The 13,475-nt window shown below is 42.9% G+C and overlaps 1 protein-coding gene across 1 annotated transcript; it reads right to left on the bottom strand.

The window, feature by feature from the left end:
* Window positions 1–314: 314 nt before the first annotated feature.
* LOC145343393 (neuronal acetylcholine receptor subunit alpha-3-like) lies at window positions 315–9,013 on the bottom strand. The gene is made up of 6 exons (XM_080189613.1): window positions 8,940–9,013; window positions 8,631–8,770; window positions 8,435–8,479; window positions 6,203–6,312; window positions 5,078–6,080; window positions 315–736 (listed from the first exon to the last, which is right to left on the bottom strand). Exons 1-6 carry the CDS (start codon window positions 8,998–9,000, stop codon window positions 614–616), a joined length of 1,482 nt encoding a protein of 493 aa, XP_080045739.1. The 5' UTR covers window positions 9,001–9,013; the 3' UTR covers window positions 315–613.
* Window positions 9,014–13,475: the final 4,462 nt, after the last annotated feature.

The raw sequence follows: 13,475 nt of genomic DNA, 5'->3' as shown, positions 1-13,475 counted from the left end.
TAAGTGTGTGGATTTCCTCCAAGTACTCTGGTTTCTCCCACAGTCAGAAAGACATGCTGGTTAGGTGCTTTGCCCATGCTAAATTCTCCCTCAGTGTACCCGAACGGGTGCTGGAGTGTGGCGAGTGGAGGATTTTCACAGTAATTTCATTGTGGTGTCAATGTAAGCCTACTTCTGACACTAATTTAAAAAAATATACAGCTACAATAAAAAGAAAGGCCTTAAAAGTTGTTACTGTCAAACAAATGCAAGAGTAAAATTCACAATATGATTTAATTGCTGATATCATTTTCAACATCCACAGGCTACATTTTTAATGAAGTTATGATTGCATCACTCACAATACAGGAAGAGAGGATATGACCTACTTATTGGTATTATGATACAGCACAATAAACAATGATTTATGGTATTATACATAAAAAGACACAGAAACAGTATTTTGCTGACAATATTGTGCATGGTATCAAGAACATAGATCTCAATGGAGTAACTTTTTTAATGCTCTTGTTTTATGTTTGGCCATCTGTATGTTCCGCTGTGTCAGATGACACAGGTATATACCAAATCTTAAGATGAATGATTTTCACAAATTTCAGACAGGTCACTGCATTTACTCTGCAGCCATCAGTGGTTGTAAAAACAGTCCCACAGTTCCAAGGACACAAACCAACACAAATACCCACAGGAATATTCTGTCAATTACCATAGCCACATACTTCCAATCATCTTCCACCTGCAAAATACAAAGAGGGTACAGCATTACCTCCCTACTCATTTGAACCATAGATGGTCACTACCATCCCACTTCCAACCAAATCCCCAAACTTAGCCTTTGAGTTTTAGAATTGGAATAAAACACATGGGGCAGGCGATATGGAAAAACAAAAAGCTGTGAAATATGTAGGGATCACTTCTGTGTGTTTTTGTTGAAAGTAACTTGATTTGCCTGAAGGTCTATATCCAAAGACTTATCCTGTGCCACTTTCCATGATTATGATGTAACTTTAATGCAAATAAATAGAATTAAGCAAACAAGTTAGTAAATAGCAAACAAATCAGCATCAGTAATTATTTTGAAAGTGTAGCCATGGTTGTAATGTTGAGAAATGTAGCAAAATGGAACAAAAAGCAATGAGATGAATGACCATATCATATTGTTTTTAGTGGTGATTGAGTGAGAAACATGAGCTAAAATACTGGAAGGACTGCCTCAAATCTCGCATAAAATCTACCACCTAAGAGGACAGATGGGGCATCAGTTTAGCATCTTACAGTGCTGCTCTCCCTCAGAAATCAACTGGGAGTATCAGACACCACTTACCTCTCAATCACCACCACCAAACATTGATCATTTGGTTAATTCATCCAATACATTGGAACCTAGGATCTGGAGTAAGCCATTTGATTTCGAGTCAAGCATTTAATGAGATCACTGTTGATCTGCAACTTAAATCCACAGATCCACTTTTGCCCCAAACTAAAGTCTCTGGAGTCTGTCTTGCCTTATTGAAATATAGAAAATGGAAGCAGGATAGGCCATTCAGTCCTTTGAGCCTGCTTCACTATTCATTTTGACCATGGCTGATTATCAAATTTAATACGCTGATCTTGCCTTTCCCACCATATCCCTTGATCCAGTTAGCCCAGAATTGGCTTCCTAGTAGGGAATTTTCACAGCAACTTAATTGCAGTGTTCAGGTCATCCTACTTGTGACAATAATAAAACAACATAAAACTTAAATTTGTCTGACAAAAGTGGAAATTGTATTCTGAGGAAGGGACCTCTGCTGTGTTATACTTCAGGTGTAGTTCGGTGTTGGCACCGGTGTTAAGGGTGGTGAGAGAGGCGAAAGTAAACAACATCATTTTCTCGTCAGAAGATAAAGTAAATTCTGAGCATGTGCTCTTAAATTCACATTCAGATTTCTTCTGACTGATCTCTAGCTCGTTACGCTAGTAAAGAAGCAGTGCAATCATGAGACGAAAGACCCACCCTTTTGTCTTCACAAACTAAAAGGAAACATAGCAGTTCATTACAAACATACAGGTTTTTAAAGATTTAACATTCAGTTTTGCCTCCATGGTTAGTTGCAAAAAGAACCAAGCCAAGTTGAGTGGCAGGAAATGATTTGCACTTAAATAAAACGTGTAGCACAGCACCAATGCTAACTTTAGAGGCATCGTGTGGTGAACTTTTCAAAAATGGGATTTAATTTGTCAATGGATCAGAGTAAGAGGCCCACCATAAGTCCCTCCGTGCTGAAGCATTTTTTCCAGCTGCGGTCTGTAAAGTCGCTGCTCTCAAGTTGCTCTGTACTGATTTCATTATACAGCCTTGACATAAAGAAACTCAACTGAATAATTTTGCAAACCCATTGGTTTGGTCAGACTTAACCCCATGTAGCACTGTTCAAAGTCAACTTCAAACAGACTGGCATTACAGTCTCGGGCTGTGTTTAACTGGCTACTCTATCAAGTGAACCAAATAAACCAGTTCGAGTCTCTATTCAGACCAACAGTCCTTTTGTATTAACAATCGATTCCCGTTAAACATGGAGAATTGGATAAATCAATACAATAAAAAACAGAAGAAGGAAAACAAGAAATGCCCACCTTTCCATTTCTATGTTAACTCCAAGGACCCTGTTCCCATTGTCTGAACAAAAAATGTGCACTATCCCCTAGTTTATGAAGATCTCTTATATTGCCTTGAGCTAAAAGATGTCAACCTTGGATCAGCTGGCACATTCTCAAATGAATCAGAGGTTGTGGGTTCAGAGTCCTGAGCCATAATTAAAGCTGGCACAACATTGCAGTACTGCATTTTCCAAAGCACTGTAACTCTATCTGGGGGTCTGTAAGCCCCACTTTCCAAATCTACGGTCATTACCATTGGTAAGGACAAGGGCAGCAGACATATGCAAACTTCACCACCTGGAGGTTCCCCTCCAAAGCACTCAACGTCCTGACTTGGAAATACATCACCATTCCTTCACTGTCACTGGGTCAAGATCCTGGAATTCCCTCCTTAACAACACTGTACTGACACCACTGGGACTGCACCGTTTCAAGCTGGCAGCTCACTATCTCCTCCTTAGGGGCAATTAGGGATGGAAAGTAAGTGTTAGCCTAAGCATGAATGAATTTTTAAAAATTCTGGAGACCGGAATTCTCCATTGGATTCAGTGGGATTTTACAAGCCTTGCCCGATCGAGGTCATAAAATCCCATACGGGGTTTCTGAGTACACTCTCAAGCGGACATTAACAAGCTCAAGGCTACTACTTGAAGAAGAGCAGTTGAGTCTCCCCAGTGTTCTGGTTAGTATTTATCCTTCAACCAACATTGCTTACCTGATCATTTATCTGATTGCAATTGGTGAGACCTTGCTGTGCACATTGCTACCATTTTCTCAACTTTATAACAGTGATAACACTTCAAAAGTAATTGGTTGGCTTTGGAACGTACTGAGGTCATATACGGCTCTACATAAATGCAAACTCTTTCCTTAAAAGTTACAAGAAATATGTAATACAATACATACATTGAAATATAGTAAGAATCATTTTCATACAAATTGATGAGCAAATGTGTTTATTTTACTATTATGTTGTTTTTCTTGGTAACAACCAATGAATAAGAAGACCTCATATAAATTGCCACAAAAAGAGCCAGCTCAGCCACATTAACCCTGCAAGTATTGGGCTTCTCAGTACTTGGATTAGAGAACAATCAATACATTCCATGGAAAAGGACATTAACAGCAGGACTTAGCGAAAAAAAAGGCCTGGTTTTGTCATGTTTGACGAGAATATAAATACATAAATGTAACATGTAAAATAATAAAAATGTAAAATAAACGCAAAATTAAAAATGTAAACACATTAAGAAGTAAATATGGGGAGGGGATTGTGGATGTTTGGGGACAATTAATACAGCTTAAATTCCTGGGTTCTGATGAAGATATAAATCACAGAAGTGAAACAGCAGTGAATGATAGGTATCTACATCGATTTGAGCTGAGTTTTGGGCCTAAGGGCAGATTGCCAAGGATTACCTACAAAACTGTATTTCTATTATCCATTAACAATGCTAAAATTACTCACCAAGTGGTAGTATTCCTCTGACACACTGATGCATTTTTGTTTCAGATGGAAGTGTATTTTTTTTGCCACAGGCTGATTTTTGTCTTAAATGAATGGAGTCCTTGGTGATTCCCTTTGAATGTGTTTGTGTGTATGCATGTATATGCATGTGTGTACATGTATATATGTGAATGTGTATGTGAATGTATGTGTACATATGTGTGTACATATGTATGTGTCTATGCATATATATGTATATGTGTTTGTTTGTGCATATGTGTTTGTGTGTATATGTATATATGTGCATATGAGTGAGTATATGTGTATGTGTGTGCGTCTATGTGTATGGATATGTATATGTGTATCTGTGCATATATATGCATGTCAGTGTGTGTATATGTGTGTGCATAATTGCCTTTCTAGCTGGATACACAGGGATAGAAAAGGTGCAAATAAGATTTCCAGGCGGATACCAGAATTAAGAGGTTATACCTATCAAGAAGGATTGAAAGTCAGGACAGATTTTCCAGCCACGTTCACTCCAAGACCGGAAAAGTCCTCCTGAGGTCAATGGACCTTTGCATGGTCTGTGTCCCGCCTGCTACGATTCCCATGGCTGGCTGGATGGGAAAGTTTTGCCAAAGGGCTTTTTTCTCTCGGAAAGAGAAAACTTATTTGTGGTCTCTTTGAGATCATTAATGGTATGAAAAGGTTTGACAGAGAAAATGCTTGCACTTGTGGGGGTAAAGCAATACTTTGGGGTCATAAATATGACTGGTTAGAAGGTGGAACTCACGACACAGGGAGTAGTTGAGATGAAAAATGTGGATGTATTTAAGGAGAATCAAAGTGGCCCAGTTGACTCAAATGCCTTTTTTCAATGCTACAAATCCAATGTACTGTCACTTGCATCATAGAAAGCGGTAGGGATGTTGAATGTGCAACGCACAACCTTACTGCTTGTCCATTAGGCAGAAGATCTCCACCTACCTCTTTGGCAGCATTCTGGCTCCTCGTGTTTTCTGCAATGTACTTGACATTCTCTATAGCCTGTCGGATTTCAGGGGAAAGGAGTGAGATACCCAACAGAGTTTCAAGTGGCTGAGGACTGGTGCGTCTGCAAAGGTTACAGGAAGCAGCATGGATGGGCTCCTTACAATACTGGCAGGGGCACTTAGGCTGTTCGTTGCAAATCTTGAGGTCATCATGCTCCAGATAGTTGGCGCTGTTTGCTTGGGGCCAGTTGGCTTTCCTTCGTCTGCTCCTGGAATTTTCAGCATGCTTTTCGTCTAGAGGCCTTCTCATCAACATTACTCTGGGTAAGAAGTGCAGGAAGACCCTCCGCACCCAATCTGGCATGACATGAGTAGTTGGAGTCCGATAGTGGACATTTAGCACAAAAACTGTAATAACAATAGACAGAGTGACAAAGATCATTGTAAATAAGAGGTACTCGCCAATCAGAGGAATCACCAGAGAGGTGGATGGGATGGTTTCAGTGATAACCAACAGAAATACTGTCAAAGACAAGAGGACAGATATGCACAAAGTGACCTTCTCTCCACAGTCAGAGGGCAGATAAAATACTAGCACGGTCAGGAAGGAGATCAACAGGCATGGAATGATCAAGTTGATTGTGTAAAACAAAGGCAATCTTCGAATGTAGAAGGAGTATGTAATGTCTACATAAATAGCTTCACAACAATTATACTTAATGTCATGTCTATATCCTGGAGCATCAATGATTTCCCATTCGCCGCTCTCCCAATAGTCTTTCAGATTTACTTTGGATCCTATGATTGCAAGGTCAATTTTGGCTTTATCATAGGTCCAGGATCCAAATTTCATCGAACAGTTCTGATAATCGAAAGGAAAATAGGTGATGTCCATTGGACAGGAGCTTTTAAAAATAGCAGGAGGCATCCAGGTAATGGTTCCATCATATTTGAGAAGTGCTTTGGTTTTGTCCCCAACTTGGAATTCTCCCACCGCACTGCAAAGTAGAAGGGTCCAAAAGTGGTCAGTGTACCTCAGAAATATCTGGAGAAACCATGATTAAATACACCGAACAGGTTAAAGCATTTGCTCTCAGTCTAATGGTCACATGAGACTCACTTGTTGTACAGCACAATGTCTGGTTTCCATATCTCGGCAGAAGGAACTCTGATGGATTCGATCCCATCATAGTCAACTGGGTTCCACCGCAGTTTGTAATCATTCCAAATCTGTTAGAAATACCCAGTGCAGAATTGGAAATGTTGCATTCATTGTAAATATATGCAATGCTGTCTTATCAAGAAAGTATGTATTAGCTGTGACCAGCTATGAATGCATTGGCATGTTTTAATACTAGGTTTAAAAAAATGCCATACTCATTCATCGAGACTTTTCATCAAAATTGCCATCAACCCAAAACATTAGTAACTCAGTTTCTAGCTCCTCAGGTACTGCCAGCCTTAAGTATTTCCAACACGGTAGAACAGTCGTTAGCACCAATTCCTTACAGTGTCAGGGACTCAGATTCAATTCTGGCGTGGGTCACTGTCTGTACAGAGTCTGCACGTTCTCCCTGCGTCAGCATGGGTTTCCTCCGGGTGCTCTGGTTTCATAGAAACATAGAAGATAGGAGCAGGAGAAGGCCATTCGGCCCTTTGAGTCTGCTCCACCAATAATCACGATATGGTTGCTCATCCAACTGAATAGCCTAATCCTGTTTTCTCTCCATGACCCTTTTCCTGTTCACCCCAAGTGCTATATCTAGCCACCTCTTGAATACATTCAATGTTTTGGCATCAACTACTTCCTGTGGTAATGAATTCCACAGGCTCACCACTCTTTGGGTGAAGAAATATCTCCTCATCCCTGTCTTAAATGGTCTACCCTGCATCCTCAGACTGTGACCCCTGGTTCTAGACACCCCCACCATCAGGAATATCCTTCCTGCATCTATCCTATCCTGTTTGTATTTTATAAATCTCTGTGAGATTCCCCCTCATTTGTCTGAACTCCAGTGAAAACAATCCTAACCTAGTCAATCTCTCCTCATACATTAGTCCTGCCATCCCTGGAATCAGCCTGCTAAACCTTCGCTGCACTCCCTAGAGAGCAAAAACATCCTTCCTCAGAAAAGGAGACCACAACTGCACACAATACTCTAGGTGTGGCCTCACTAAGGCCTCTCACAATGAAGGCCAACATGCCATTTGCCTTCTTTACCACCTGCTGCACCTGCATGCTAACCTTCAGTGATTGGTGCATAAGGACACCCAGGTCCCGCTGCACATTCCTCTCTCCCAATTTACAGCCATTCAGATAGTAATCTGCCTTCTTGTTTTTGCTTCCAAAGTGAATAACCTCACATTATTCCAAATTATACTGCATCTGCCATTGATCTGCCCACTCACCCAACCTGTGCAGATCATGGTGAAGGATTTCTGCATCCTTGTCTCAGTTCACCTTCCCAACCAAATTGGTATCATCTCCAAACTTTGAGATGTTACATTTTGTTCCCTCATCCAAATCATTAATATATATTATGAATAACTGGGGTCTCAGCACCGATCCCTGTGGGTCCCCACCAGTTAATGCCTCCCACAATCCAAAAGACACGCTGATTAGGTGGAATGGCCATGCTAAATTCTCCCTCAAAGTACCCAAACAGGCTCTGGAATGTGGCAACTTGGGGATTTTCACAGTAACTTCATTACAATGTTAATATAAGCCCACTTGTGACAGTAATAAATCATTTATTTATTACATTTTCTGCCTTTATTTCAGATTTCCAGCACATGCAACATAATTGCCAGCACAGAAAGCACTGTTGTTATTTGGGTCCAATCCTATATTTATGCTGGGGTGGCGCTGAAAGAGGCTATTCAGTCCATCGAGTCTGTGCTAGCTCTTTGAAAGAGCAACAAAATTAGCTCCGCTGCTCTACTCTATGCCTATAGAGTTTTTTTTAAAAAAAACTCTTCATCATATTAGTCATCTGTTGCAGCTCTGAAACAGAGTGCAGTGTCCTACATTGAACTGTAAAAGCGCAATGAACCACACACACTACTTAAACTCGTACAAGTCCTCCAAAAGGGTGGAAGGGGAGTAGGGTTTTCTGCAGTGCAAATCTCAGAGTGCTGCTGCTAACTGCGATGAAATTAAGGCCCAGGTGGAATCCAAACGCCCCAGGGAACGGAAGTAAGTGAGATAGCCCGAGATTTGCCTTAGCTGCTGGGAAATGAGATCAGGGGGACATACACGGGGGGCCCTGGCGATACAGCAAGCGGCGTGAGGAAGCATATTATACCTGGGGGAGGCGCATTGCTAATGTACAGTGCAACTGACACAACTTACATGTCGCAGCCAAAGATTTGTCTCCATTATCTGGTTGACTTCATCCTGCCAGGAGGTGATTGAAAATTAAAACGAATTAAACTTTACAACCACAGCACGGCCACCCCTGCCCTCCCCCCAAAAAAAGAAATACACGCACACATATACACTTGCAATTAAGTTCTACTATCACTCCCACCCGCGGTCTTGTCCTTACCACTTTGACCAGCTGGGAGATGGAGATCTCGAAGTGGACGGTGACCGGGTCAGACACATTCTCCACCGGTCTGATGGACTGGTTATACCGGCGGAATATTCTCTGGAACAGCCGATATTCTGCCCTGGAGGCAAAATAACCTGCACAGAAACACACACCACACAAAACAGCCACTTACTAGTGAAATTGCAACACATCCCACTGTATGTAATCTACAAAATAATGTCAACATTTTATATCACGGTCTTTTTTTTTGTCTTGTTGCAACCTATTGTGTTGTAGTTGTGAGTAATTAAATTGTTTCCTTACCGTGTATGAATAATGGCAAAACAATCAGCGTGAATGCATTCGGTTTCCTGGCACTTGTCATCTGTACGGTAGCTGTTGCTGCTGCCTTTTTTTTGACGGGAGGTTGAGTTGTTAAAGGCGATCCTGTTCGGGAAGGGATGTTCACACAGGTTTATTCCAACTGGATGAAGACCGATCGAAGCATCGGGCTCTATTTCCTCCTGCCAGTCAGCCTCAAGGTACCCCGCCCTCTCTCCTCCTCCCCCTCCAGCATCAGCACACTGCAGGACTGAACTTCCTTAGGGGGAAGGAGCAGGACACACACACATACACTTTTTCTAAGCTTATTTATTAGTGTCACAAGTAGGCTTACATCAGACTGGGTGTGGGTTTCTTCGGGGTACTCCGGTTTCCTCCCACAGTCCAAAGATGTGCAAGTTAGGTTGATTGGCCATGATAAATTGACCCTTAGTGTCAGGGGGATTAGGAGGGCAAATATGTGGGGTTACGGGGATGGGACCTGGGTAGGATTGTTGTGGGTGCAGGCTCAATGGGTCAAATGGCCTCCTTCTACACTATTGATTCTATGATTAATACTGCAATGAAGTTACTGTGAAAATCCTCACACCCTGGAGCCTGTCTGGAACACTGGGGAGGATATTCAGCGTGGCCAATGCACCTAACCAGCATGTCTTTCAGACTGTGGCGGGGGTGGGGAGGAACCAGAGGAAACCCATGCAGACGTAGGGAGAACATGCAGACTCTGCACAGACATTGACCCAACCTGAGAATCAAATCTGGGTCCCTGGTGCTGTGATCCAGCAGTGCTAACTACTGTGCCATCATGCCACACACTGCAGACAGATATTGGATTTTCCTGTGGGGAGTGGATTGCTCTTAGATTTCCCAGGGCAATTCAGAAGTTATACCAGATATCCAAGCAATCTCCAGCAGTGACCCAGTCTGGAAGCTACACCCGAAATATGCCCATTCTGCCCATGCCATCTTAATATTTAGAGCTCGCCCACCTGCCAGACCTCATGTAGTCAGATGGTGAGTGCAGATGGTGATGGTAGATGCACTGGGTTCCACCTTTTTGACTTGATTTTGATTTGATTTATTGTTGTCACATGTATTAGCATACAGTGAAAAGTATTGTTTCTTGCGCGCTATACAGACAAAGCATACTGGTCATAGAGAAGAAAACGAGAGAGTGCAGAATGTTGCGTCACGATATTGGCTAGTCTGTAGAGGAAGATCAGCTGAATGCAAGATAGATCCATTCAAAAGTCTGGCAGCAGCAGGGAAGAAGCTGTTCTTGAGTCGATTGGTACGTGACCTCAGACTTTTGTATCTTTTTCCGGATGGAAGAAGGTGGAAAAAAGAATGTCCGGGGCGAGTGGACTCCTTAATTATGCTGGCTGCTTTGCCGATATAGTGGGAAGTGAAGACAGAGTCAATGGATAGGAGGCCAGTTTGCGTGGTGGATTGGGCTACGTTCACAACTTTTTGTAGTTCCTTGCTGTCTTGGACAGAGCAGGAGCCATACCAAGCTGTGATACAACCAGAAAGAATGCTTTCTATGGTCAGTAGTTGGTGAGAGTCGTAGCTGACATACCAAATTTCCTTAGTCTTCTGACAAAGTAGTGGCATTGGTGGGTTTTCTTAACAGATGATAGTCATTAAAGCATGCTGCTTGGTTTTTCTTAGGTACTAGTATGATGCTCATTTTCTTGAAGCAGATAGGGACCTCAGATTGTTGTAAAGAGAGGTTGAAGATGTCTGTGAATACCTCCACCAGCTGATCCACTCAGGATCTGAGTGCTCGTCCGGGTAGCCCATCTGGGCCAGTTGCTTTCTCTGGGTTGGCCTTCGAGAAAGCTGCTCTGACGTCTGCAATGGTGATCTGGGACCACACCAGCTTCCAGAGACCAGGAAAATGTCCGAGAAGCCTGGCCCTACACTCTGAAGACTCCTAGAGCCCAAGAATATGCCACAGGAGCTAACCTCTGCAGTGCTCAGGGCACAGCCTCATGAAATTCAGTGACCTGCCCAGAAGATGCCCCCCATCCTTTACCCTTCCCAACATCTGTCTGCTGTGGTCATCACAGTCAGGTATCTGAAGGGAAACAGGCTGATCTATAACTTTCAGAATGATGCAGGTCAATGGTTCCTCCAATTGTTCCGTGCACGACAGCAAGCATTGTGGCACAAAGGTTAGCACTGCTGCCTCACAGTGCCAGGGACCCGGGTTCAATTCAACCTCAGATGATTGTCAGTGTGGAGTTTGCACCTTCTCCCCATGTCTGTGTGGATTTCCTCTGGGTGCTCAGGTTTCCCCCGCAGTTCAAAGATGTGGGGGTTATCCCACAAGATCAATTGCCCCATAGTGTAAGGGGCACTAGCAGGGTAAATACATGGATTTATGGGGATAGGACCTGGGTGGGTTGTTGTTGGTGCAGGCCCAGTAGGCTGAGTAACCTCCTTCTGCATTCTTTGTTTCTATTCTTTCCCTATTTTTTGCCTTTGCGGAATATGAATTCAGACAATGCCTAGGGAGGACAAAGTGTAGGGGGAGGAGTTTGGGGCGGGGGTGTTGTGGAGGGGGAGAGGGTGTTTGGAGGTGGGGCTGCGGTGGAGGAGAGGCTGGTTGAGAGGTGGGGGCCAGTAGGTCAAAAATCTCTGATCTCTGATCCCCCAGCGAATGCCTAGGGGGATCCAGATATATAAAAGTGAAGGCCACAGTCGCCTTCATTCTACAAACTGCCCGCATGCCAACACTTTTTGTCATATGTAAAGAAGTCATGTCAGTGGTCTAGGGCCTCCTTTGTACAGAACCATTGTACAGGGTACTCTTCAGACAGATCTTGGAGTGCCATTCAAGATCTATTTACACTCTATATTGGGCATTAGTCTCACCACTCATGGTGTTTCCTATATTGGTTCTCTTCCTCTTGTCTGTCCTTCTCTGCTTCAGCATTAAGCAGAAGCGGTGCCACCCAAACAGACATACATTTTAAGATGTCATTCTGAAACATTGAGCGTAAATATTGAATGCACTGCTGAAAATGGCTTTGGTGTTTCCTGGTGGCATGTGATTTGGGATCATACCAGCACAGGTGCCAATGCATCTGAAAGACAGAATTTGAAGGGACCATCTGCAGGTGTGAGAAACTTGCATTTGAATGCTGGAATATGGCTGGTTTTATGGACAGCAATGCATTTGGGTTGAAGGATCAGTAGACAGCTGGAGATTTAGGAGTATTGCACTTACATGTGTAACTTATTTATGCTCATAATAGTCATAGAATCATAGAATCCTGACAGTGCAGCCCATAAAATCTGCACCAACCACAATCCTGCCCAGCCCCTATCCCCATATATTTTCCCTGCTAACCCGCCAACACTAAAGGGGCAATTTAGCATGGCCAATCAGCCTAACTTGCACTTCTTTGGACTGTGGGAGGAAACTGGAACACCTGGAGGAAACCCACACAAACACAAGGAGAATGTGCAAACTTCACACAGACATTGACCCAAGTGGGGAATCAAACCCGGGTCCCTGGCTCTGGGAGGCAGCAGTGCTAACCACTATGCCATCGTGCCACCCGCATGGTGAATTATTCCGCAGAATTAATTTATACCCTGAGCGGGCATATGCACAGGAAATTCAAGGCCATCATGCTTAAGAACCCTATATTGTTGAACCCCATTCAAATTATTACTATACATAATTGCAGAAGACTTGAATGCAAGACTCTGTAACTTGTGGTGAGGTCAATTATTATAATTTGTTAAACATTTAGACAGGCCATTGGTTTCTAGCGTTTTGGTTGCAGAGCCTCTATTTAAAGAGATTATTAATTGCAGACACACCATCCAAGTTAGGCACTATATAATGATCATAATATAAAAGTGCTGCATGCAAAGTGTTTTGATAATGCTTTTAATAAAACTTATAAATATTCTGTGTGCCTGCTTTTCACTCTATTCTATTCATGTGATGTGTGACAAAACACTCATAAATCACTCAGTTTAAAAGCTAATGTTTCTCCTGAGTCAGGGCAAAGTGGACGTGATTGCAGAATGCAACTTGCACAAAACGCTCATAAAAATCCAATGTAATTCAAAGCGATGGACCTGCAGAGCACCTGGAGACAGGCTGCAGGATAGCTGGTCGCTAGTTTGTGCATCTCACTTGAGTGGCAATGTGGTAATGTCAGAGGCTGGTGATGTTTGCCATGTCAGTCTGCATGGGGCTTTCGATTAAAGCACTCAACGTCTTAGGTGTCACTGAGAGGCGATGCAGTGACAAGGTGAAATGCCAAGTCGTCACCAGGCATCCAGCTGCATCGCACAAGTCATCCACCCATGCGACCCTCCCTACTTGGTAAGCACTTTCACACAGTGGGGGAGGTGATGGCCTCGTGGTATTATCGCTAAACTATTAATCCAGAAACTCAGCTAAAGTTGTGGGAACCACGGCAAATGGTGGAATTTGAATTCAATAAAAATATCTGGAATTAAGAATCTAGTGATGACAGCAAAACCATTGTT

This window comes from Carcharhinus amblyrhynchos, chromosome 5 (genome assembly GCF_965287045.1).
Source record: "Carcharhinus amblyrhynchos chromosome 5, sCarAmb.v2.hapA, whole genome shotgun sequence".
NCBI lineage: Eukaryota > Metazoa > Chordata > Chondrichthyes > Carcharhiniformes > Carcharhinidae > Carcharhinus > Carcharhinus amblyrhynchos.
The sequence above is the reverse complement of the archived record's forward strand: the minus strand, read 5'-3'. Positions and strand labels throughout refer to the sequence as shown.